The sequence below is a fragment of the Amphiura filiformis genome, chromosome 1 (genome assembly GCF_039555335.1).
Source record: "Amphiura filiformis chromosome 1, Afil_fr2py, whole genome shotgun sequence".
Taxonomy (NCBI): domain Eukaryota; kingdom Metazoa; phylum Echinodermata; class Ophiuroidea; order Amphilepidida; family Amphiuridae; genus Amphiura; species Amphiura filiformis.
The window spans coordinates 66,389,633-66,417,599 of record NC_092628.1 but is presented as its reverse complement, the minus strand read 5'-3'; the positions used below and the strand labels follow the sequence as shown (position 1 = coordinate 66,417,599).

Below are 27,967 nucleotides of genomic sequence, written 5' to 3'. Positions count from 1 at the left end.
ACTCCAATATCGGACGGTTGGAGATTTTGGAGGTTTTGCGCACGCTGTGGTGGTTTATTAACTATAATAATAGTCACTGTCGTCCATGCGCAAAACCTCCAAAACGGAGTTTCTGCGCACGTTATACGCAGAACCTCCGGTTTTGGAGGTTTTGCGCTCGGGCGCAGAACCTCCGGAAATGGAGTAACTACATACATGCTATATCAGGGTGTTTCATGAAATTCCTGATTCCACCAGAAAACATTAACCAAACTTTTTCCTGTTTGGCCAGTAAATAGAGAGGACCTTCCTTCATGAAGAGATCAACTTTTTTTAATGAAAAATTTAATGAGATGAGAACTACAACAAGTTGAAGTGACACCATTCAGTGCATCAGGTGTTCAAACGCAATTATCTCCGAATTTGGAGTGAATCAGACAAGCAAACTTACATACTCATAAAATTTAACTATTTTTGAAGACAAAATGTACAGGATGTTAAGAAATTTAAGAATGTTTAAGCCTACCGCGGCCCATCTCAAATCATGCACTTCCCCGTGCACTTCTCACTACCATGTCCATTTCATATGCTATCCATCATGGCTTCCATGCACACACAGTGTATTGCTCAATGTAGTAAAGATAACCTTCGAGTTGGAGCAAATTTCTCAAAATTGGTAGTGATTAATGTTACCAAACTTATGCCATGATGAAATATAATAATTTTTGAAGATAAAATGTGCTGACCTTAAAAGATTGAACAATGTTTAAGACTACCGCTATTCATTTGAAATAATGCACTTATTGTTCATCTCCTCTATGGAGATATTTTCCATGGCGGCCATCTATGATCATGCTTGAGTTTCACCAAACAAACCATGGGTTTTGAGGTCTTATATTTTTTGGTTGTATGTCAACAAAATTGATTAAATTTTCAGGATGATCTTATTTTCATGTTGTTATAAGCAAATATCATGTTCCAGATAACGCTAGTTAATAAATACATTAAGAAAAAGTACCTTAAAGTTGCACTTTCTGTTAGTATTCCTTTTTGGACTTTAACTTTTTTAAAATGTTCTAGCAGCCCTATATAAAACCGTGACACTCGAAAGGCCATATCTCTGGAATGAAACGTCCGATTAAGATTATTTAAACGCCAAAATGTTTCTTTCATAAATTCCCAGCCAATAAGTTAGGTCTGAATCAATTTAAAAGTACTTCAATTTTTAGTGGACATGCCTACTTGTAGTGCAGCGTAATGTATTTAAAAATTGTTTTCACCTATTGCTATGGTAATTGATCCGATCACTTCGCAAGCGTATAGCTCATGGTGCATCCCATTCAGCGTCGACATAAAACACACGTTATGATAATACTTACAATTGATAAGTTAATTGTGGAATTCCTTCAATCAGATCTAATGTCCATCCATCAGTACACGTGACAAGTAACACTGTTGACACTGTTTGGGAGTAACGACAATAGCATCCTGGTGGGCAACGTTTGTGATCTGTTTTAAAGAAAATTCCCAAATATTTGACAATAATAAGGTATCTTTTCTGTTTTGCTAATTTGGCCCAATCAGAAAGTAATGTAGAGTATTAAATCTTAACGACTAACATTCGTTTGAATATAGATAAGAAAGATGTTCCCACTAATTATAAAACTAGGAGCTGGTTACTCCAATCGGCCCACCATATCTTCCAATACTTGCCACATTGTTTCTCATCATCTCCTAGAGGGCAATTCAATTCACCGTCACACACCTTATCCAGATATAAACACATCTGATATTTAGCCTGGTTCGTTTCTTCACATCTGTATGTTCCCACGGGACAATTAATGGACGCTACCAGAAATCAGGATGACAAGAAGACAATTCGTGTTGTTATTTACTCATTTTAGGTGACTTTATACAATGTTACAGTGATATCATAATAATAAAAATAACAATAATACATATACTACTACTAATAATAATAGCGATAATAATAATAATAATAATAATAATAATAATAATAATAATAATAATAATAATAATAATAATAATAATAATAATAATAACCATACTTATAAAGCGCAATACACAATTAAATCTCAAAGCGCTACAGGAAAAGGACATATTTCGGGATCCGTAAGAATAGGATAGTGATATCGATTGAGCACATTATTTATTGGTCGAGCTATGAGTTTTGTCGAGTCCAAAATTTTAAAACTCATAGCGATACACTTGGATTCATCAAAACATATAAATATTGTTCATATAGCCTAGTCGTTGGGGATTTTGACCAGGAAAAATGGTAAGGAAGCAATTGTGGTGTCATGGTTTTTCTACCTCATTCGAACCACACCGCACACTTCGCAACATGCGTGTGTCTCCAAACAGGACCCACTACAGACTGCAGAGGCAATATACGAAATCCCTAGCCAAATCTGTCCAAAAATCTACATCGGGGAAACAGGTCGTCTGTTCGGCACTACCGCACTAGGTTATCCGAACCAGAAAATGTCAGTGCCAAAAGTTTCACTACTCCCTATTCCAGAAAAATACAGCACTAATTTTTTGGGATAACAAAATATTATCCTGTTTTGCCAAATGAAACATAGCTAAATCCTAATCCTTTAGTTAGTAGGACTGGCAATAAAAGTAAAATTTTAATATTTGGCCAATTTTGGAAAATAAGGGCCAAAAACATGCGTTTTTAGGGTGTTTTTCGTATGCTGTGACAATCAAGGTCAAAGACTTGTACTAAGACTAATTTCGGTTTATGCATTCTCGTTATTGGAAAAGACATGTTTCATTTTTATAACCCATTATTTAATTATAGTAACACAAAAAAGTGGGAATTAGAGCAAAATTGCGGCATCTACTCAAGATTTTGAATGCTTAGACTTGTTCCAAGTCTTTGATTTTTGTGACTCGATTGTCAGAAAACATGACAAAAATGCATGTTTTTGGCTCTTTTTTCAAGAAATTGGCCAAATATTAAAATTTTACTTTTATTGCCAGTTAGGACTAACTAAAGGATTAGGATTTAGCTATGTTTTATTTTGCAGAACTTGATCATATTTTTTTAATCCCAAAAAATTAGTGCTGTATTTATCTGGAATGGGGAGTAGGTCACAAAGAAAACCTCAATATCTGAAATTCACAAATCGGCCACTGTAGAACATGTAGCAGGTCAAACTCACGTTATTGGGAGGAGGCTCGGATGTTTGCTCAAGATGCAGAAAAGACCACTCGCTAGCTTAAAGAAGCTGAAGCTATAACACCATAAATAAAGACGAGTGGGCGTACGAACTAGACAATATTTATGACCAGCTCATAAATAAACAACAACCAGGAAGTTTGGCTACGTCATCAAGACCAGACAGTGTTGCCGGTACTAGTAACATCTAGAAACACCCGAGTGATCAAGATTCCTGATAGGAATTGAAATATTTCGGAGTGAGTATCAGTAAAAAAAACCTTTTCTGTCTAAAAGCGTGTTTAATAATGGACTGACAGTAAGGTGGGGCGGGGATATGTGTATCACTGTCATTCACATACTGCAGTTTTCTTCATCTACATAGTTCAAGCAGTCATTAAATCCATTACATCTGGCAGTGATATCAGCACAGAATCCTCCACCGCAATCTATCTCATCCGCCGTGCAAGCAACTGTTGAAAGAACACATTGTTTAAGTATGTTAAGAAAGGCTCAGCAGACCGAAATAGGACAACCAATGTTTCGCTAAATTTAATAAGAAGGGGCAATTTTCAGCACACATCTTTGGAACAGAAACATTCTATGTTGCTCACGTTACCATAGATCAGTACATAAAGTGAAGGTGCGACCCGAGTTCACCTAGACTAATACAGAGCTAATGACAAATAAGGAACATAACACTCGGGTATAAAACTCCTCAGCAAGATAGTTCTATCAACTAACCTTCAGTACCGATAAATTGTCGAATATTCACTCGAAATCCCTTCCCAATACCTGTCCTGTCCGTTGAAAACTCAAGTTGCATTGACGTATTTAGGGATGGTATGGTATGGAGTCTAACCGTGCCAGTCAATGTGACAATATGGTAGTATGTAACACCTGTAGATCCATATCCTCCTATCATTAACGTATCAAAACCACGCTCCAGTTCAAAATCAATTATTTCTAACAATATTTTCTGTCCATTGCGCGTCACGAATGTCCATTGACAATGGATGTTGTTAGAATATTGTGCTGGGTAACCGGGTGATGATATGGACGATGCTTCGGTTGATGACACTGTATGAAATTGCTGACCGCAAACTTCATTGTCTGGATGTCATACAACAAGTAAAGAAAAAGCTCACGTCAAGGCGGTTTATTTTATTCAAAAAAGATTATAATTATATTCTAAATACTTTCACTTCCACAAGGCATGATCGGATAAGCAAAAGGCGGCTACTACTATGCCAACATTGCCACAGTTGCGGATCACATCGATTCTGATATCTAGACGGTTAACTTTATTCAAAACATATTATATTACATTGTAAGTTGACAAGTACTTTTGAGCTGTATGCCTCTGTCGCTTTGAAGCTTTATACATAAATTGCGTCATCATGCAGTTATTGTTAACTACATGTATGCACACAACACAGGGGCACTCACAATAGGCAATTCAGCATCGAAGTGGTTACATAATCCTCTTGGTTACCGGATCACGCTATGTTGGTATGCCTTCAAGTGCCATATACTTTGTGTGGTGATTGTTTTGATCGTGGTTCATTACTCAAGAGCGTGATCCCGTTGACATAGTAACATTACGTAACTTTGATGCTGAATTGAACCCTACTGGTAGCGCTGTATCGTAGATATTGGGGATGAATTAGTTAGTATCATATATCAAAAAGTATAAAAGCTATGATTTTAGTACCTTCTCTCTGTTTCAATTACTTATTCTTTTCCAAATATCTGAATCTTCAACCCGGTACAAGCTTTAATAACGGGGAACATACATTTTATTAAAAAGAAATCCTACCATCTATCCAAACTCGCCGTGTTATTCCAATGCACATTTTACTTCACCGGGCAGCCATTTTTTGATCGTATTTTGAAGATTGTCGTCATAATACCGTCATAGGTACAAATTTAGTACTTTCTGTCAATCAATTATGGCTTATTCTCTACATGTCAATCTTTAAATAATTGGCATAGTCCTTATAATAAAGGTACTCCGCCTTGACGAGTAAATGACAGCAAACAGCTGCAAACCAGTGAAAAATATCCCAAAACTCGATGAGTGGGGCTCCGTTCGTACATGTCAATAGACTCATTATCGATTGGATTAGTCGTCCGTAGCGGACAATTCGGTCGCTCATTGGATCAATATTATCAGGTGGTAATAAATTTGCATTGGACAATAGATTACTATATAATGGTTTAGTACTGCATATATCGGTTTAATCTTCAATAAGCGGGTTTATGGCTGGAAAGGTCAGTGTGAATTCGCCGTGGACGTAAGTGCACTATGTGTTTCACCATGTGGTTATTTCAACTTCTGTAATAAGTAACATTTGATCTGAAACTATTATACGTACAGCAGACAGATTTTAATTCGTCAGACTTATCATTGCAAGTAGGATGGACATCGCATACAAGGCTTCTACTTAAGCATCCATATCCTGAATGACATCTGAACTCACTACTTCTGCAAGGAACTGTAATTCAATCAACAAGAACGAATACGGCTTAGAACAGTTTCGAAATTAATGTTTGTTATACAGGGTGTCCCAGAATGATTTATACCCGGAAAGATGGATTTTCGTGGGTATGAACGGCATTTCTATTGGTCACATTGTTTTGCATTTTAAGTTCTACATATATTTAGCTTTCTCAGATTTTTTAGATTTTAAAAATTGGACGTTTCTAGTAGAAGTTAGAGAGGATTGCGTAAAAATGGTGAATTCCAAGTTTTGACAAAGCAACCTATTTTGAAAATCTGTAAAATTACTAACTGTTCAGCACAAAGTTATTTGGAAAATGTTATGCAGTATCATGTTGTTACTTCTACTAAATAGTCGATATCTATCGTTCATTTATGATATTATGAAACAATCCTTGTATGGAATAAAATATTTGCTATGCTTGAGTGACCTTAAACTATTCTTTCTTTGGCGGCAGTTTTGAAGACAATTATTGCGGTGTGTGAGTTTCATCATTTGAAATGTCGGCAGAGATGGATTTTTCATTAAAGTATAGAGAAGGTTCGTCCTTAGTGTCAAAGCATGCATTTATGTCCACAGTATATGGGCAAACCCACAGCTGCGTAATGAAGACGATTAAAATTTACTAAAATTAAAATGTATTTAAAATCACATAAAAAGTAAGTTTTTCAACCTAAATATCCGATATCATATTGAAATGTTTCACTTAATCCCATGTCAAGAATTATTTAGCATTGTAAGCTCTACATCTGTGCCAAATTTGGTGTATTTCCTATAAAAGAATGTAGGATTTCTCCAATATATTGCACAGTGCGGCTTAACGATGGTGATAAAGGATCCATGTGTTATGATGCCTTTGCACTGTAAATTACACACATGCAGTTTTTGTCCATTTTCAGTAATAGCCATGTCACGCCAAAACGAATCAAGCTATTTCCATGAAAGTCACAGAATAAGTAGGAGACATGTGTTGCACTTATTAAGATTAGATACACTGTTGACTATATATATTTGATATTTTGATCAAACACAGTATAAATCATTCTGGGACACCTTGTATTCCATAGAGGAATAAGATTTATACAAATTGCAACAGTTGACTTTGTTTTCCATTCTAGAATTGTTCTACATGTATTTGCAAAAGACTTGAAAAATCTCGCAATATAACCAGTCAAATACCAGCATACAAAGCGCTGAAGTCGTATGTCATCTAAATTGCTTCCCATCCTGAAATAGTATCATGTCACACAGTCTTGATGAAACATAGGGTCATGTTTGACGTAAAGTCTGGGAATGAAAACAATATACATACCATAATATCTCGTCCATTCCACAGAGATGTCAAATCCACTGTAGGATAAGATGCTATCGGTTTCAAAGGTTACCCATGCTTCGGTTCCATTAATAGTAATACTATTAGGTTTGGCATTGTCAGCATGGCCGTGAAGCTTGTAAATCTCGTACCAAATTGAAATATTGTGTCCTCGTCCAATGTGAAGAAAATCATAGTTTGTCTCCACTTTGAAATGGTAGAATCTAAATGTTATGAAGCCTTGAGCAGGAGAACTGAACAACCAGACACAGAACAAACTGGTAGGATATTTATTAGGGTAATATGGACTCCGCAGGCGATGAAAGAGGTCCTCTTCTAGATCTAAGCTGATGATTTCTTCACCACACACTCCTAAAGAGAATAATATCAGAGATCAGATTTTGTTAGGGGTTTTCTTGGAATATAACGCAGGCAAGAGTTATCTGTGAGAATGTTACGTAATGGACAATTATGAAAAAGGACATGACATGTTCCTGTCCCGATGTAACACCGTATCTTGTTTAGGTGCGTTTGTGCGTGCGAGTCCGAATTTGACGGTAGCGAATGTAAGTTTGATACATAATTACTATTCCATTTGTAGCTAGACTCACCACACGTTGATTCATCGAAACCATCCAAACATTGAGTAACGCCATCACAAATCAGTGAATCGTTGAAACACAGAGCACCATCCTGGCAGCTTGTTTCGTATTCCTGACAAGAAACTTGAAAAGAAACTATATGTGTTACATGCAAGTATCAGATAATGCGCATAATGAAAAAATTAAAATGATTCATTACTCACCAAACTGGGATAACCGCGTGATTCCGATTCGGAAACCATTATATTGATACCTATCATCAGAATTAAAATACATCCAGATGGCAGAGGAGTTCACAATGAAGGTATTTGGAGCTTTGTTTCCATTTAAACGAAGCACGTGACGATCCAATCTAACAATATCTCCAATTCCAACAGCAAAATAATCTTCTTTGTCGTCTAATTCAAAACTTCGAAACCGAAACAAGATAAATGGATGGTCGGTCTCCATACTATCAACTATAAACCAGATGCAGTAGATGTCAAGAGGATAAAAACGGGGATACCACGGCGATTCAAGAAGGTAGGTGTCGTTGTCAACGAGTGTAATATGACTGTCGCTACACCATAGCAACCCTGAAAATAATAGAAACATCAATCACGAAATGTTATCATCTCTGCAAGAATCATTTGACGTTGTCCGGCTTTCTGCGATTCCGTAAGCAGAGTGTAAAATGTAGATTATCGTTCGACAGTGAAAAAATAAACCATATTTACACACGTTAAAGTATTGAGTTGGTTTGTGTTTAGAAAGACTTCTGCACAACAACAATGCAAGAAACTGATTAAAACATATCATTACCACAATTGTAATCATCTGATTCGTCAATACACTGAGGATTATAATCACAACGTAAAGTGTGGTTGAGACACCCGTAACCAGACGCACAAGCAAACTCTTCATCCAAACAAGACACTGCCAATTATGTAAAGATATTATAGAGATATAGATTAGCTTAGATTAATTCAGACAATCTGTTTATACAGCCACAAAAACCTTTGGTAGCGGTGAAGGCCTTCGGTAGTGAAGGATGTATAAATTTACCATTCAAAAGGAACAATCAGGATACCAATATAAAATAAGTATAATGTTTATCTCTTAACAAATATTCATAAATGCTTACCATAATATTCACTTGGTTGTATTTGTATCACATAACCTTCACTTGTGAAATAAAATGTGGATTGGAATGTTATCCAAATTGACGAATCATTTACAGTGACCGTGTTGGGAGCGTGTCCTTCGCTTAAATATACAATCTTGCTTTGTTCAGTAATATTAGTTCCCAATCCAACACTAAGATAATCGAACAACGAGACGTGAAATATTTCAAATTTGATAACAATGAAGGTAGCATCTGTTTTGATGAAATATTGGCAGTATATCAGGTATGGGTAATTATCTGGGTACAGTGGGGAATATAATGTAAATGCGGATTCCCTTGTAGCTCGATGATTTCGCTGCCACAAAAATCTGCGAAGATTACGACATGAAAAAGAATCAACAAAGAAAACTTTATAAATTAAAATAACAATCAAAATACAATTTTAACGTTTGAATCAGAAGTAATAATTATTATCAACTGAGCAAAAGCAACGCGTGGGAGAATCAACCAGTTCGATCATTCCATTTTACGGGTATCCGATACGTAATTTTAGTGCTTATATTCTACAAGGAGATAATATTGACGATGATGATGACGATGCCGATTACAGCGACGACAGCGATGCATATAATATTAACTAGTCTACACAAAGCAATAACACGATGTTCACAACAAGTTAGCAGTAACCGTTTACCATATGTATCAGGATGTTTACAACAAGTTAGCATTAACAGTTTACCACACGTATGACACGTATCACGATGTTTACAAGTTGGCATTTCCAGTTTACAACACGTATTAGGATAGCATTAACAGTTTACAATATATCACGATTTAGCATTAACAGTTTACCATACGTATCAGGATGTTTACAACAAGTTAGCATTAACAGTTTACCACACGTATCACAATGGTTACAACAAATTATCATTAACAGTTTACCACATGTATCCGGTTCATCTGAATGATCTAGACAGAGCTTATGGTTGTCACACACACGTGACTTGTGCAGACATCCAAAACCAGACGCGCAAAGAAATTCATCAGGTTTACACGATGCTACGAGAATGCGAAGGAAACGTCGAAAAGGAAACCAGACATATTAATAATAATTTAAAATTGTCAAAAAACAGTTGTGATTCAGTATAAGGCTAAACTTAGTAAAAGGACAGTTTTGACCGGATTAGGATAAACAACGTTTATGTCTTTGATAAACAATTATTTTTAACAGTTCTCTCAACAAAAATGTTTGACTTACTTTAATATTTCATCCCACATCCACGGGATGTCATCAGAAAGTGAGATAACATTATGTTTTGAATTTCGATGACTTTGTTCGAGTTTGTATGTATAACGCCTTCACACGGTACCTTACGCACTCCACACACACACCCCCCACACACACACCCCAAACAAACACCACACATTTCCCCTCCCACACACACCCTCCATCAAGACGAAAGTTTGTTCTCTTTTCAAGTTATCTTGCTTACATTTATCGTCTTGTGTCAGTAGTAATGCAAACCTCATGTCGTTAACATTCCAATAATACGACGAAGCGTCGAGTTTTATCCAGGCTTCATTAGTGTCCAAAATGACTCTCTCTGGAAACTTGGTTTTAGTTACTTCAATAACTAGCGAATCAGTCGTAACGTTTGGGCCGATTCCTATTTGAAGCTTGTCGTATGAATCGGCCATGTTGAATTCAATGAAGATGATTACGAGACTTCGGTATCTTGGTGCCACAATAAGCCATTCACATTCAAGTCCATTTGGATATTTTTCGGGATATGATGGCGAATAAAATGTTATATTACTGTCGTCTTGCACTTCGATATACTTTTCTCGACATGGATCTAAGTGTTTTTCAAATAGCAATAAAAACAAACAAATTAACAATGTCAGTATGTTGATACGTACTATTTCCCTGGATTAAAAATAATACTCTGGACTTTAAGAGAAACTTTTGGGAAATCTCCTTGTGACCAACCTGCGGATGACGACGCAGAAAATATACGTGTGCAAAGAACATTGAAAATCAACACCATATGCTTACCACATTGTGTTTCATCAGATTCATCCGGACAGTGAGGGAACAAGTCGCATACAAAGCTGTGATCAAGACACACTTGCCAGGACATACATTGAAACTCTTCTGTTAAGCATGAGACTAAAAAGCAATACAAGAGACAAGAGAAAGACAAAAATGATAAAAGGTTTGTTGTGGCCGGCTGATCATTCCGAATGTCTGGACCATGTACCTTTCATATTAACAATTTCGTGATTCAAGACGTAGGCAATTTTTTTTGTCGTGTATTGTAGTCTTACTAAAAAACTATCCAAGCTTGAGACGATTACGTCCTGTCTTCAGGGATGAATCCCCCGATGATATTCGTTTTATGAATTACCTGAAGATGTCCTTCGTTCAATTGTCACAACAAACCCAGATGCTGTCACCCGACTATCAGTAGTAAAGGATATCCAAAAAGACGACACATTTAACGAGATGGAGTTGACAAAATGGAAATCATGGAATTCCTGAATTCGGTTTTCCGTTGAGTCGTTTCCAATTCCAATTGCAAGCACATCGAAATTGACCTCTGTTTCGAATTGCAGAAAGCGGACAGTAAAGATGCCTTCATTGTCGTCAGTACCAAAAATCAACCAGATACAATTGAGATTGGACGGGTAAGAGACAGGGTAGTTAGGCGAAGTTATGTACTGAACTTCATCCAGTTCCATTTGGACAAATTGCGCATCTCGTGAACATCCATCTGCAAAGAGACACAAAAGTAAGAATACAGGGTGATTCAAAATGAATTAAACTCATGTTTGTGGCGCTTTTGTACGAAATCTAGAAGGAATCTGCTGCAAATGAAAATATCATTGAAAAGAACAGATTCTGAACGTCTAAATTTTTAAAAAAAGAATTGTTGTATTTGCTTACTGCAAACCCGAGTTATACTCATTGAATAAAAGCACCCATATTTGTAGCTGCACGCTATTTCTCTTCCCAAGCATGTATTCATGATCATACTGAACACAAAGAAACGATATGGCACTTCAATTATGGCGACAACATTTCATGAAACTAGGAGTCCGCGTGGAGTTCATCGTCTCTTTGGTCTTCAGTTTCCCACAGCTGATCGGATATCAAGTACATTGTAAGTAAGCTATATAAAAAATGTAGACAAGCTTCGAATCATGTGACTCTAATTATCCAACATCCTGAAGCTTCAGGGTCCGGAAAACTACGAACAGCCAGATCACAAGTAAACATTGCTAGAGTTAGGCATGCGTTGCAAATAGACCCAAAGATCAGCAGCTCAAGACGCAACCACCTTCGCAACATTTCCCAATCAAATTTCAGTCGGACCATTCGGAAGACGTATGAATTACACGAGTTATAAGAGATATCATGGTAGACGAGGAGGTATCCATACAAACTACAGCACCGTCGTAGATTTTGCATTTGAACATAGCGCCAGCGCACACCAATCAATACACTACACACATGGTAAGTGAAACCGTGTGCAGCTAGGAAAATGATTGGTTTTATTCAAATAAGTATAACTCGGGTTTGGTGCAAGCAATTAATAAAACAATTCTGTTTTTAACTTAAGACTTGCCGAATCTGCTCTTTTGAATGATATTTTCATTTACAACGGATACCTTCTAGATTTCGTACAAAAGCGTCACAAACATGAGTTATTCAGACAAAAACGTGAGTGTTGTTGACTAGTTTTAAACTTTTCTTTGATGAGTTTACTTGTATCACGCTGTATGAATAAAATAGTGTTGTTGTACAGTTGCTGTTAATAGCTAATAGCGTGATTATGATATTGTCGTTGTTCGTTGTTATTGTCGTAGTTGATTACTTAGTACATTCAAATTGGATGTTATAGTTTGTCAGATAATAGGCCAACAAAATTGATTAAATAAATTCTACGCCCTCAACCACGTCATTCTTTGATTCATAATAATTCGTAATATCAAAATAATATTAGCTATTTTTAAAAAACAGTTGTTTCATACGACAATTGAACTCATCTGAGCCATCAAAACACGCCGGTAGTCCATCACATTCATTGGATGAGTTTGAGCATTGCCGTCCTGGAATACAAATGAGTCCACCATCGTAGCATGATCCTAACAAAATGACAAAGAAAAGAGCGAGTTTAGTAAGGGCATTCTATAGAATAAGAAAACTTGTTACAACATTGCTTATTATTTTGTGCCACAATAAAACACCAATATAGTGTCACCTATATTTCTCATTTTTCCCATTACCATGATATGATTCCATTTCTAATGTAAGGACAGTTGAATTCATTGTGACTGCAGTGTAATTATAAACATCTCAAAGAAAGTAAATAACCCCCCTTAAATAATGACCATTATTAAAAACGGGTTATTGTGTTACAAATCGGTCAAATGCGTTGGAAGCAGAATTTAATTCTGCACATTTTGACACCTCATTTGTAGCAATTGACTAAATATTGACGTCACAGCGTACATCAATGTAACCCAAGATTTGAAAGTTGCAGTAAATTGTATTGATTTTGTATTCAGTGTAATGGAAGGAAATCTATATCTGAGTGTTTTTGTATTGTAAAAACTTTTATGTGAGTGCAACTTTCAAATCTGGATCTCACTACATTAAATTGACCGGTGTTTTATTGTTGTCTGGGCTATCGTATCAAATGAGGTGTGTCAAAATGCGCAGAAATAAATTATGCTTCCAACGCATTTTACAGATTTGTAATACAATAGCCCCTTTTTGAATAATGGCCATTATTTAAGGGGGTTAGTTACTTTTTTATTTACGTATCTACGTATTTCTTTATTCAATTGCATCGTCACATAATATAATTTCGTCCGGACATTTTCTTATAATTTATTTCATGTATATACACACATTTGAATTCTGCCTGTCGTACAAATGAAATGGCAAACTGGAGATAAACATCTTGTAATTGATTTTTTTCTTTTAGACTACCTCTTTACCTTTCCATACACTTCTAGTGCATCACTCTATTGTTTATTATCCATTGTTGTCCAGTGCATTATATTTTACGAATCGCTCTTCAGCGAGGTTATCTGAAGTCAGCGTGCACAAATTATATAAACCTGCACGCTAAACAAAAGAATCTAGATAAAGTGCACGCTAAACAAAAGAATCTAGATAATACGTGCACGCTGACCTTTTATAACCTCAAGCAAACCTCTAGAAACACCAAGAGATTGATAAGTAAAATACAATACACAGAACAACAATAGATAATAAACAATAGATTAAACTACTTGAAGAAAATCAATTGCCAACAACGGATGGATACATCACTCGAAGTAAACATACATATTATCGAATTATGACGTCAATAACCTTCAGATATTATTGTAAGTTGTACTTAGGGGTGGGGTATGAACCTTTGGACAGTATTTATTGTGTGACATTAGAGCACATCAGACATATCGAATTGCATTCTGAATACGAAGAATGTCCTGATGATATCAAATAATTTAGATTTTTTGAAATTCGCAATGTAATACACATTTTATGGCAAATGATTAAAAATTGATATTTTTGATATTTAACAGTACTCGAAGTAAACTTTATAAATGTGATGATTTATACTTAAAGTGTATGTAGGTGGGATGAAAAGCCGACGATCAATTAAAAATTTTGACCTTTCGTATTGAAGATATGGATTTTTTCCCAAAACAGCAAAAAAATTGGTCTTTGGGGGGAAAAAATCCATATCTTCGATATGAAAGGTCAAAATTTTCAATTGATCGTCGGCTTTTCCTCCCAGCTACATACGCTAGAATATATCATTAGATTTATAAAATTTACTTCGAGGACTGTTATATATCGAAAATGTGAAAAATATCAAATTTTAATAATTTGTCATAAAATTTGTACCATATCGTGAATATCAAAAAATTATTGATATCAGAAAGACATTCTTCGTATTCAGAATGCAATTCGATATGTCTGATGTGCTCTCATGTCCCACAAAAAATAGTGTCGAAACGCTCAAAACGCTCATTCCAGATCCCTTAAATGCAAGATGTGTGTATACCCTCACTTTGGAAATTAATGCTTATTTAGACTTCATTTTATAAGCTTATACTTTAAATTATTTGGACCTTGCTTTCTACGCTCAATTTGTTTGACATGCATGTTAAATGTTTTATTGATGAATTTTTGACTATTTCTCGCAACAAAAATTGTTCGGCTTGCGGTCGATAAGCCTTTTTCAAACTGATGTTATTAATCTTGAAGTATTATTATTCTTTAAACATGTTTAAAATGTCATGAAAGAAAATTGTGTCTACATCTTATGAGCTAACATGCTTTCACATTTCTTAGTGTCAATTCTATTAAATTATGTGTTGTTCAATTTCACCGAATTTTAGTCCAAACAGTTAAAAGAGATTCATCGACACAACAGCGAGAAAGAAGTTGTATTTTAGAAGCCCTAGGTCCGACGATAGGCCTATAACAAGACTGTTCTGTCATGTCTTTGATCACGTTTTCAACTGACCAATTAAAATTTTGTGTCTTTGTAAAAAGTTAATTGTGTCTTAGTATCATAATTATTGATACAATATTTGTTCGAATTTGGGTGGTAAGATTGTGTCGTTATTCCGTTTACTTTCGTTTTTTTAACTTTTCTTTTCTCTTACTCTTAGGCTTACAATTAAATTACTCTGTTCCCATTTTTGAGATGTATTGCTTTAGTTTTACCCAATTGGAGGATATTACTTTAGGTGGCGGTGGTGGTGGTTACCACTTTTGATCAATTCTTTTGGACATTATAGGCCTACTTACGAAACGAAACACGTCGCGACCGTTATATGTTAATAGGCCTACCCGGGTAATCATAGTAATGAGAAAAAACAGAGCTTTTTGCTGATATTAATATCCCAGTTTATATTACACGTATAAGCCTACATCTTTAAATCCCAAATTTTGTTGTGTGATCAGCCGAAATACATGCATGTATTGAATATAAACCTTGAAGTTTGCTGTGTTCTACTTTCGAAATTCCGGTTTGTCTATGTCACTTTCCACGTTTTTGCCGTTTTCTTATGACTTATCGTGTTTTGTCCGTTTTAGCATGTTTTGTCGTTTTAAGAAGTTATACGCACTTTTTACACGTTTGTTTGATTGAAAACAACAACAGACACATTTTTTTGATATTTTTCTTAATGTTTTATTCACTTTTGTCAATTATTTCAATTTTATTTATGAAACTCTGTTTTCCGTTTTCTACCTCCGATTCCATGAAATTCGTCCGTTTTCGGTATCACGGCATGGCTTTAATGAATTGCAAGGCCTAATGTTTTTAAAAACTTTAATAAAGTGATTCTTACCTTTTCGTCGAGCGATCTTGATCACGGGACATTGTTCGTTACTTCTGTTTTCCTTCTTGTTGTATTTCCTTCCTCAACCACCATGCTCGCTGATATTATCCAGTCATATCATATATGTCCAGATATGTCGGAAACAATTGGTACTATAATTTACTTTGTACATCGAAGACAGTGATAGGCCTAAATCATTGGTAACTTCCATAGTGTATACATGCAAAGGTTTGTGTTGAAGATGTTTCCTCTCGGGGCACAAGTAGTTGAATGAGGAGCCAGTGAGGAGTGCATTCTGCCAAATTGACACTGCTTTGATATTTAAATTACGTGTCTTTATAATTCAAAAGGTAATTGTATTACTTCATGCATCATCTAGAAGATGATTTGAACTAAACACCTGGATCGTAATTCTATAGAAATTTGACATAAAGATGAGTCAATGTAATTCCAATCGCACTTGTAAAATCATTGTTATTATTACGGTATCAATCATGTCAGTAATTGATCAATTTTTTTAGGGGAGTAGATTCTGGGGTACGCAATGAGCGTGTTTATAGTTCAGCTTAGCTATTATTTCAGTTCGGGGGCACTGCTAATTCAAAGACGTCTCTGATATCAAAGACTCTTCAGTGCCGAGTCACCTGACAGTATCATAATTCAAAGGCGTCTCATAAATCACATACTCCCTAGTCTCAAAACCCAGCCGCAAACGATATTGTGAACGTGAACTGGCGCAACGGGAATAATTTTGCGAGTAGGCCTAATCAGCATGATCAGGGTTGTAGCTAGCTCAAGTGCCTGCTAGCTCCTGCTAATTTTACTATCCAATTTATGAATTAAATCGCGGGCTCGGGATACACTCTTTCTAGTGAACGTGAGAAATCGGAGAATGCTAAAAAAATGTTGCTCTTTTTCATAATTGAGCTTATATGCTGCAGAATAACTTTGCTCCCTCGACGACATTTTGCAGACTTTCAATTCTCCGGACACATCAAAACTGTTTATTGGTTATTTTCGGAGCATATATTTTTTACAGATTTCCAACTGAGCCGCGAATTTTAGTTTTAGGCTTAGGGGAAACTGGGGTAATTGTGGCCCCTTTTGCATTTTTACCATGTAATTCTTTAAGTATGAACTGGAGAAGTAAAATTTCTGCATGAGTGGATAGAGGCAATGGGTACCTATAAGATGTGATAAATATAATTGGAAAATATATTGCAATTTGCATAATAATTAACATGTTTTAGGGGCCACAATTACCCCAAGCAGGGGTAATTGTGGCCCCTGAACAAAATAAAGAATTTAAAGAGTATTGTGAATCCAGTTCTTCCTGATAACTATTAATAACATGTTTTATAGTCATTGCGATAATTCTAGGCCATTTGGACTGGTTTATTTACCAGAAAAAGGCATTTTAAGGCATTTTGTAAAATACTTGTTATTATGCTAATTTTTGCATGCTGAAACTGCGGCCGGATCTGACTGTTCATTATACTTCCTTGTTTTGACTTGAAAACATACTAAATTTTTTTTTTTCAATAATGACCCCAAATGGCTAATTTGATTAACATATAATAGATTAATGACCAAAATAGCTTTTTAGGGGGTCAGATGCAAGTAATTTGCTTAAGGGCGTACTACACCCATATATTGGTTTGATTGGTCTAAAAAAATATTTTTTCATATATAGCTAGGCGATATATGCACGAATCATGTGAAATAAAAAAATATGAAAAAACATCGTGAAAGAGTGTCCTTTTTCACCCATTTGTCTTAAAGTTGGCTGGTTGGTAAGGACGCTTACAATCCACGTAGTCTTCTTCACAACCGGGTTCTGCCGTTTCTAACATTCATCGATATTTACACACAGTACGTATTAGACTCGCTACCGGTCCAAAATACGACCTGCCTACTAGGGCTGACACGTCAATTTGTATTACCAATAGGAAATACACAGGTCAGACATTTGAGAATAATTCTTTAAGATTTGGTAAAAAGTTTGTAGCCGCCTCATTATGCTACCTAATCAAAAATTTTGTTGAAATAAAATTAAGGATCGAATGCGTTTTAGTGTCAAAAAGGCAAAATTACCGTCAAACTTTCGCCGAATTCTGCACCCTTGCGAAGCCCTCAGGCGGTGCACAGTTAAATCGGGAATAAAAATATCCGGCCTTTGCGATCAAAAACAACAAATTACAACATTGGACCATGTTTGGACATACTGTAGGCAAAAAAACACTATTGCCAAATAATATAGAATAGAACATTTGACATCAACTTGACAAACTAATGAAGAAAATGTGCTCCATAAACATTAAGTAAGTGCGCAAAACAATTCCTATTCAAATGCGTGTATAAAACTGAACAGGGCCGGACGGCTACAAGACTACCGCAGAAGTTCAAAGTTCTCGTGTTGCCAGATTCAAACATGAGCATGTATGCCTAGCACCTTCTCTTGGTAAAATCCCTGATAAAATCAAGAAATGTATGTTGTGCTTCTTCCCCTCCCCGTGAGTGGTGTCATGGGGGGGTCATGGGCGTAGCTAGGAATTTTAAGGGGGGGCAAAGGAGTGAAAGGGGAAACCCTCATTCAAGGGGGAATTTGTGACGAAACAAAATAGGCTCAAAAGTACAAAAAGACCCTAATAAAATTCTTCAGGGCGACCGCATCCAAGGGGGGCGGACTTCCCACAGGGGGTGGGGTAGCTTCCCCATTGCCCCCTTATGTATGGGTCTACGGCACTGGACGTATGAGAAATTTGCTCAATTCCGCAATTTAAGACATTTTAACAATTCCGCAATTTTAGACATTTTAAATGGGCCCTAATAAAGTAAGTAGAGAACGTGAACATATTAAATAATAGTAGACCTATTATACCCCGGGTATATTAATACTTGGCTTTTGCAATAATATACTCGCCTACGTGCCAAAACTTGCGGCTTGCCCCTTCTCGGCCTGCTGCCTAAAACTGAATACCGGCTGCCATGTAGGTGTAGGGGGATAATGTTTTGGTATGTCGATAGAGGGGTTGGCATGTCAAAGTGGGGAGGGCAAAGATTTGTTGGCATGGGGAAAGCAATTCACCGCCCCAGATGGCGAGTTGCGATAATATAAACTGAATCATCGGTGTAAAGCACGAGTATAGGCCTACAATTCCGCAATTTAATTATTTTGGCGTACATAACACGGAAAAATAAAAGTTAGCCCGGGGTCATAACACTACTAAAATATTCAATAAGCATGATAAGGGGCTCATGGGGGATTTCCAAATGGTGTAGGCCTACAAACTGAAATTTCTTACCTCTTGCATTCCCCTTCCCTTCCCCGGCCATAATCGCCTTTGTTGTCCCTGTTTGTTGTTATAGTATTAGTGGTTTATTAGCCAAACACCGAGTAGGCCTACTAAAGACAAAATCTCATCCCGAGAAAAAAATCATCAGACATTTTACACGAATCTGATTACTAGCTAAGCCTATGATAGGCCACCTACATCAATTGGCCTACTGCTGATAGGATCCTATGTGCCAAATATTATATTTCAAAAATACCAAATGACAATTTAAATGACTTACCGGGGTATCCTTCACTTTTAGACATTATAATTAATGTTAATTTTTCACACTTTGCTGGGATTACTGGATAGGCCTTTAAAATTGTATAGATGGGAATGTCTAAATGCGAGCGTAGGGCCTACGTAGCGTGCCGGATAACATGCAGGAAATTTTTCATGATTTTTACTGCGTAATACTGTAGGCATAGGCCTACCCGTGACGTGACTTCCAAAAGTGCGTGTTATTCAAAAATCAGTCGTGTCCCATTTAATGTGCACCAAATATCGCTTTTCCCCCTTCGATCTGCCCAATTTTCCCAAATTCCTTTCCCCGGCCCGTCTTGGCTTGTCCAATTTTTTTTTTCATACTCCATGGCTCCATATTGGGATTGCCCCATACGCCAGAATAGCTTAAAAATACCTAAATATATACATGCATAAAACACGGCAACTGGTTATAACCAGCCCGGAGACAGCTCGTTATATATAAAAAGTAATTATAACGCACGGGTGATGTCAAAATTCGCGTGTCAAAATTCGGATACCGTGGCGAGTGCAGAATTCTATGGAATATATTTGCTTTTTTTTGCCTTGGATAGCGACAATGATAGGTAAGACACAACAAATATGAATCCACTTAAAATATTATATCACTGTATCAATTTTGGAGTTCCTAGTTGAAATGGATTAGAAAATAACGACAAAATAGTTACCAAAATTAGCAAATCTAAGCTTACGAGTCTTATTGAATATGGTGGGTATAGGTGACGAGAAATGCAATTTTTTTCAACCTTGCTGTAGTATGGTTGTGGTAACCTGTTACCTATGGCTTAAGTAAGTTTCAGTGAAATAATGTCGCTAGTTACAAATACAAAATATAGCTCAACATTGAAAATAGAAGCATTTTAACCAGTTCGTTTTTGATAGATGTGGAGCTCTGAAAATCACCAAGTTCATGAAGCCATCAGGAACCACTTATTCCCATTTTACATATCAACATTATTTCTCTAATGCGTTGGCAACACGTATCCAAAATTTTAACGAAATCCGTTGATAGCAAGCTTTCCAAAATGAAGTGAATTTAAAGCATGAGTGATGTACCTCCTTTTGGCTTCTATCTTCAAAAGCATGTAAGCTACATTCATACCGATGCCACCAATATAACGAGAAGATTTGCCCCTTCATTTTGCATACCACTTTGTCCATTTTCTTTTTCTCATTTCTTCACAAAATGCAAAAAACCGCAAAAAAAATGCAATGGGTGTAGTACCCCCTTAAGACATGAACAGGGGCCACATTTATCCCAAGCCGGGTATTACATAATATGCAAATTTAGCTCATTAAATAAACAATTTTTTTATAAAATTGTTATATCAATGGGAACTGTTATGATTACCTTTCATGTCAAACACATACAAAATAGTCAGTGATACAACCAATAAGTACCACCACTATGAATAAAAAGTGGACTTGCCACTTTTTTAGAGCCATTTGCGATGTCGCTCCGCTAATTAGACCCCCCTCATAAAAATTTTAATGCTATTTGAATATTTTTTCACCAAACAGTAACATAAAGACCACTCTTTCATACAATACAAAGTTAAGCCACCTAGACCAATGCTTAGTATAAAGACACCCTGATAAAGACAAAGGGGCCACAATTACCCGGGCCACAATTACCCCAGTCTCCGCCTATATTTAACACTCGTGCTCAACAATTCCTTCAATTCAGCCTAAGTTTAGGCTTTTCTGTTTTGCTTGAGGGGGATGTGCTATAATAGGCCTATAGTCATTATATCTATGAAAGATAGGCCTATAATTCCTAACAAATTTCCTGCGGACCTGACTTCTGCATGGGTATGAACCTGCTCAATTAGGCCTATATGGATAAATGCAAGTTAGCCTTTTCTTTTTTGACGGAGAAGGGTGCCTGAGGGGATGTGCTCCCTCAGAAGTTGGAGAATTATTTTCAAAAAGTTATGAAAGGCACAATAAAGTCATTTGGTGTAAAAGTTTACACTTATTATTCGTATTATTTTGGGCATAACAGATTTCAACGGACCCGACTTGTGAGGGGAATATTATCCTCAAATAAAAGCCAATTGGTGCATCATTTTGCATTAGGCCCCTATTATTAACTTATTTTTCCGACCATCATGATTAAGCATAGCCTATAGGCCAATAACCATGTCATGATAATGCATAATATGTATTTTAGAATGGATTTCCAGTGGATGCGACTTCCCGTCACAAATTTCAAGCATGAACATAATTATGATGCGCAATGACTCAGAACGTAGGCCTACTTTTCCTCGTTTCTTCTTGTTTTCTTCCTTGTTTTCTTTCCACTTTTCCCCCTTTCGTTTGCCTAAAAATCCCCGGATATTGAAATGAGCCTGGGTGGCTGTGGCAAAACAAAATTTTCAACCCAGTTTTGCTAATATTTTGTCCTGATTTTTGTAACATTTTCGTTCCGGTATTATTGGCAGTTATTTTATATATGTTTTCAGTTGTCGGGTTATTTCTTTCAATTTTTGGGAAATCAGACCGAAAAAGTAGACCTTTTTCTGTTCCCTCCCTTTTCCGCCCTTCAATTTTTGTAGGGGGCACTATACTGCCCCCACTGGCTATGCCCAGGCCCGTACGCAGAGTGGGGCCGTGCGGTGGGGCAAAAGTCCTCAAAAAAATCCTAATTTACGACCGTAGTGAGCAACAAAATATGTTTTTTATGTTTTTTAGTCAAAAAAAGGTCCAAAGTTTGTGAAGAAGGTCCACTTTTTACAAAATCGCCCCCTCCTGGAAAAAAAAGAAACACTTTTTCAAAATCAGCACCCCGCAAAAAAAAAAAAAAAACGGCCTGGCTATGCCACTGCTCTATCACTCCCCTTCCTCTCCCTCCCTCTCCCTTCTCTCTTTCTCTCTCTGTCTCCCTCATTTTTTTTAAGACCCGGGGCTGCAGGCCCCAACAAAGCCCCACTCCCTGGGCAGTGGGCACGCGCCTGGTTTACCGTAATTTGTTGATCTATTTTGAGCCACGTACCTAATCATAACATAACCCTACCCCTATCAATAAAATACAAGTGTCCATATTTCTCCGAATTCATCCCATGCACGTGTGCAAGAGTCAGGCCACGAGGTTAGGCCTGAACGTTTCCGTAGGGGCCTACCATTTTCAAGTCATTTTTGAATATATTTTTGAAAAGTTGCCGCCACAATGCGTGCCAAAAATCGCTCCCCTCCCCCTTCGTTGACTGGCCAAAAATTCATTGTTCCCTCCTTTTTTGCCTTGCCAAAATATTCACTCCCCCATGACTTGGGATTTTTGTTACTTCAAAACGTTGGATATGGCTCGATTTTGCCAATCTAAGTGTTTTCTGGGACCATTTGTCAGAATTTGCACAGATAGATATGATGTTTGCACAGGCAGATATTTGCTAAACATAGGAAAGCATATTCCGATACAGTCACCTTCTTTCCGATATGCTGCATCTAGCCCCAAACTGTAAAAAAAGCACGACGTATGTGATATCACAGACCCCCGTATGTGAAATCACTGACCCGTCTTTGATATCAGAGACGTCTTTGAATTAGCAGTGCCCCCGAACTGATTTAGCGTATATATAAGACTAAAAGTACTGCGAAATCAATTGCAATGATAAGGATAATCTTTCCGTATACATCCACTCTAAACACGCTCAATGTAACACTATAATTAACAGTTATATAAGCAGCCATCAAACTGACGAGAAAATAAACAGATAGTGGAGACAGGTCATTGACCAGTGTTTTTAATACATGTTTTAATAATTTTTTAGACTAAACAAATTAATATTAATCATATTTTAATGTGTTTCTTTTATTATAAGTGATGCCCTTGAAGTGTATGAGGGATAATTACTTCGCAGAAGGGCATTCGTCAAGATAATCGCACTTGACCGCAGAGTTATTGCATTTAGCTCTCGAGCCTAACGGCTCTCGAGCTAAATGCAATAACCCTACGGTCTCGTGCGATTATCTTGACTAATGCACTCTGCTCAGTGAATTATCCTTATCCTTATGTTTGTTTTGAAAACATACGATTAAATGCAATGCGAATGGATGAAGACGAAGAACAAGTGGAGATAATGTAATTTCAGACGAGACTCATTTTTAAATTGATAAGACGATTCTTATAATTGGCACCTTTTCGCCGTTGATGGCGTTTCCGGCTCGGCTAACTCCCCCTGCTAACTCCAATTTAGCGGAACGGAAAACTGAAGGCGAGGCAGATTGGCCAGGAAGAATATAAACAAAAGTTTCTGATGAACATCAGTTTCAGAAACGTGAGTATGTTTTAGTACTTTTTAGATATGTGAGCTTCAAACGAATATGCGCAAAATGAATTTTATGTTATCAAGTTACGTACACATCGAAAATTAGAATAAACGGAAGTGCCAATGCTTCATATGCAGTGTTTTCTTTGTGAATTTGCGAAATGACACGGGTGTCGAATTCGGCAGTTATACGTCAAAGCGATCTTTCAAACAATTGAAACTTCCTTATTCTGTGTGGAATCGACGTCATTAATATCTGAAAAGAGTGATTATCAAGTTCTGATTTAAGGTTTGAATTGTTGATAGCCTAGTGCATGTCAAATTCCGCTTCAGCCAATAGTCAAAAAGAGAGTTACTCAAGTCTCAATCATGTCAATGCGAATCTACCACCACATAGCACTAGCTGCAGGCAATGAGTGCAGTCATATGCAGAGCTCGAGAATTGATTTTGTAAGGGCGTAGCTAGCATTCTAGGGATCATTTTGGTACATCATAATATATATCAGCTATTATTACTTAAAGCCATATTATAACATTTCTTTAAAAATAGATTAGTATTTATTTTCCATAAAATGGTAGCTTTTACTGTCAGATATGTTCCCTTTTAATTTTGAGCCGAACAAGTGAGGTAAAGCAAAGAAAATTGGAATTTACTACTAGCGCCAATGCATGTGACTCCGGCGGTTGTAATATGGTACGATCCTCTGGCATGTGTGTGTGTGTCACGCACGCCGTGTACGTAGTACTGTGTTGACATCGAATACGCGTTCGACTTATATTTCCATCGTAATAATAAAACGCTAAATCTCGGATTTTGACAAAACTATAGCACCTGAAGTCTTGATTTTTGCAGAGAATCTTTGTTTACTAAAGTACATTACAATCATGCAAAAACCTGAATTTAAATTTTTTGAGGGCGTTCTCCTCCGCAAATGTTATAATATGGCTTTAAGAGCTCTAGCTTACAATTTGCACACTATAGTTACGCATTCGATGCTAGAGTACATTGCTGTCGTTTTTCGGACAGACAGCGTTGACATTATGTGTTCTTATTGTGTTCATGTTGACATTCGGATGAAAGTTAAATTAATTTAATGAGTCATCTGTATCTTTTGATTAAAATTTGCCTATTTTGAACAGTCTTAAAATTTTGTTGCAGTGCAATTTAAGCAACATTTTTGATGTGATCGGCACTGATCGCCCGTCGTGATCGGCTGTATTCATGGGTGTCAATCCTCAATCTTGGGGGACAGAGGAGATGGGGGACGTGTTGCCAGTCTTTTTTACCTGGATTTTAAATTTTACTTGGATGATCCAGTACCAATGTGTAGGCAAAGTACATTTTTCAGGAAATTTTTTGCCATTTCAGGATTTGTTGACAACTCTGACTGGCATCTCTGCCCCCCTCAGCAAAATGACCAATTTTGACCATGTGTCATGCTTCAGTAAATCCAACTAGATTTTGAATACAATGGTCTCTAGCCTCGAATGTGAAGATATCGGTGAGCAAATTCATGGCTAGACTTCTCGAGCAAGTCTGCTTTAATGATAAGTTGTAAATTTTCTTGGGTAAATGGGCATGTATATTAAAAAGAAATAATTTTTTCACTCTAAGTAAACCAAATGTTGTGACAGAAATATGACAAAAATTGTACATGCAGTACACATGTAGAACTGAGGCTGATAGTCACAAAATGTTTTTTGTGTTGTCAACATGCAGCATGTGACCAGTGAAAATGATATTTTCAATTTACATGTAAAAAACTTGTTTGACAATGTGAAAGAATAAAAATATCTTATTCTATTTCTTTTCAAATTTACAGGTTGCTGTGGTAAGCCAAGTGGTTGACTGAAGCCCATTCAAGACTCTCTTTACAGCCATGGATTTTGAATACATGTTCATGAAAACCTTAATATCTATCTTTGACATACAGCCATAGCTAGAGAATCTATCTCTGATAACTTCAGCAGCAGCACTATGCAGTTTACGGGGTTGAGTCTTCGGCTACCTTTGATTACATGTATATCTGTCACCGATAACTTCAGCAGCAGGCAGTGACATAGAGTATGTGGCTCTGGGTGAATACAGGCTTGAATCAAGACTAACCATTAACAAAGACCAGGAAACTTTAACTTACAGGATTCACCTGGGAGTGAGCAATATGAATATGAAGTCCTGTAAAACACTTTAATTTCACAGCAACTTAATTTGGCGAATTGGCAAGAAGTCATGTTTTTGTGGCAATTTAATGTCACAAATTTGCATCTTCTTGCTATGTAAAACCATTAGAAATGAACTATTTAGCAGCAATTTAATTTAGCGTTTGAAGGCGCTAGTGAAATTAGCAAAATTGCTTGCAAAATTAAGTTGTTTACAGTATTATGTGTACACTGGTGTACAGCAGTGTAGTGTCATGTGTGGCAACAATAAACAAACAACTTTTGAATTAATGCGTTCCAATCTAGAAACTAAATCTAAGCAGTGGACTAACAGCAAGTGCAAGGGAAATATAATTATTATAATTACTCAATTGCATTATTTGTGGAGCAAATCAGTGTTTTTGGGTCCAGTTACATTTTCTGACATTTGGAAAAAAAATCACTTTTTTTTTTGCTGATTTGGAGAGCCTATCTGGGCTTGGAAACAAATGCTAAAAACAAATGTCCAGAACATGCAGAAAGGGCAACATCGCAATTTGTGTCCAAATTTTAAATGTTGCCCTTTATGAACACAAAATTATAATTTTTTGGCATTTTTTTAAAATCAATCACTAATGATCCTAGCATTTGTCTCTAGGTCTAATGACTCTGCAAATCGGAGGAAAAACATAAAAATAAAAAAATTGTGTGACTGACATTTCTGGCAAGTTTTCCCAGGAAGGCGCTTCCTAAGTTTCGCTTTGTATAGATTGGATAGACACTAGCTGAGAGCATTATATCATGCTTATGTGCTTTTACTAGGCTGGGATTTAGCAATTTTTTTGCGCCTGTTCCTATCAGAGCCCAAGCGTGTCTCTGTCCAGACTGACTGGTTAAATACAAATGTAGAACAAAATTTGTTCTCGGTTCAAGAAAAATCAAGAATCCATCCCCAATTTGTGCCTACTGGGAACTCTTTTAACATTACTCCTTGCAACATAGTACCACCTGTAAATTGGTACAAAAATCACAGCAAAACCATTTAACCATTGTTGGCTCTGTTTAAAGCTTATTTCTATTATTGTAAAGGAAAAGAAAGAAGTATATTCGTAAGTCATACAGCAGAAAAACTCAATGTGGGGTAAAAAGGAACAAAGCGGAGGGAACTCAGTTGCCAGTGGGGTAAACCTTACACAACCATGGTGCGGTACAGCTTTTACAATTCAGTGGGGTATATTTTTTACCACACTGTGTTTCAATTACTTTACACCAACTTAATTGCGTAAAGTTTACACAATGATGACCGAGTTCCCTTTTTTACCCCGCTGATGTGTAAATTGTATCAAATTCATGCGGGTACAGTTTTTACCCACTGTTGTGTAACTGGGTTTACTTAGAAAGGGGTAAAAGCTTTTTTACACAATATGGTTGTGCAATTATTTTACCCTCCATTGTGCTGTATTTTACATAATTCTGTGTAAAGTTTACACAACAGTGTCCAAGTTCCCTTTTTTACCCCATTGATGTATAAGTTTTATCAAATATATGCATGCAGGGTACAGTTTTTACCCACTGTTGTGTAACCAGGTTTACTCAGAAATGGGTAAAAACATTTTTACACAATATGGTTGTGCATTTATTTTACCCTCCATTGATTTTTAAACGATTATGTGTAATTATTCGATCTGCAAAAGACACAATAAAGATAAGAATACAATAACTTGTGATAAACTCCAGAACTTTTATTTTGCTTCAAAACTTGAAAAAAAGATCATATAGGAATATAAAATTGACAATAAGCAATTGGTGGGTCAAACAGTGCCCAAAATTTCATGGGGGGGGGGGGCAAAATCAACAAATTTTGCGCAAAATTACCGCAAAAATATAAATGGTGAAAT

General features: G+C 36.5%; 2 protein-coding genes and 1 long non-coding RNA gene across 3 annotated transcripts; all 3 read right to left on the bottom strand.

Annotated features, from left to right (window-relative positions):
- Positions 1-1,636: 1,636 nt before the first annotated feature.
- LOC140162415 (bone morphogenetic protein 1-like) lies at positions 1,637-8,034 on the bottom strand. Its single transcript, XM_072185646.1, has 6 exons — positions 7,788-8,034; positions 6,983-7,354; positions 5,545-5,664; positions 3,911-4,279; positions 3,529-3,639; positions 1,637-1,827 (listed from the first exon to the last, which is right to left on the bottom strand). The coding sequence occupies exons 1-6, from the start codon at positions 8,032-8,034 to the stop codon at positions 1,637-1,639; spliced, it is 1,410 nt and encodes a 469-aa protein (XP_072041747.1).
- A 460-nt stretch (positions 8,035-8,494) lies between these two features.
- Positions 8,495-10,534, bottom strand: LOC140151345 (uncharacterized). The gene is made up of 3 exons (XR_011858929.1): positions 10,183-10,534; positions 9,632-9,748; positions 8,495-9,057 (listed from the first exon to the last, which is right to left on the bottom strand). It is a non-coding gene; the product is annotated as an uncharacterized lncRNA (long non-coding RNA).
- Positions 10,535-10,608: 74 nt separating this feature from the next.
- On the bottom strand, positions 10,609-19,399 carry LOC140162410 (membrane frizzled-related protein-like). The gene is made up of 4 exons (XM_072185633.1): positions 19,369-19,399; positions 12,725-12,838; positions 11,098-11,463; positions 10,609-10,859 (listed from the first exon to the last, which is right to left on the bottom strand). Exons 1-4 carry the CDS (start codon positions 19,397-19,399, stop codon positions 10,609-10,611), a joined length of 762 nt encoding a protein of 253 aa, XP_072041734.1.
- Positions 19,400-27,967: the final 8,568 nt, after the last annotated feature.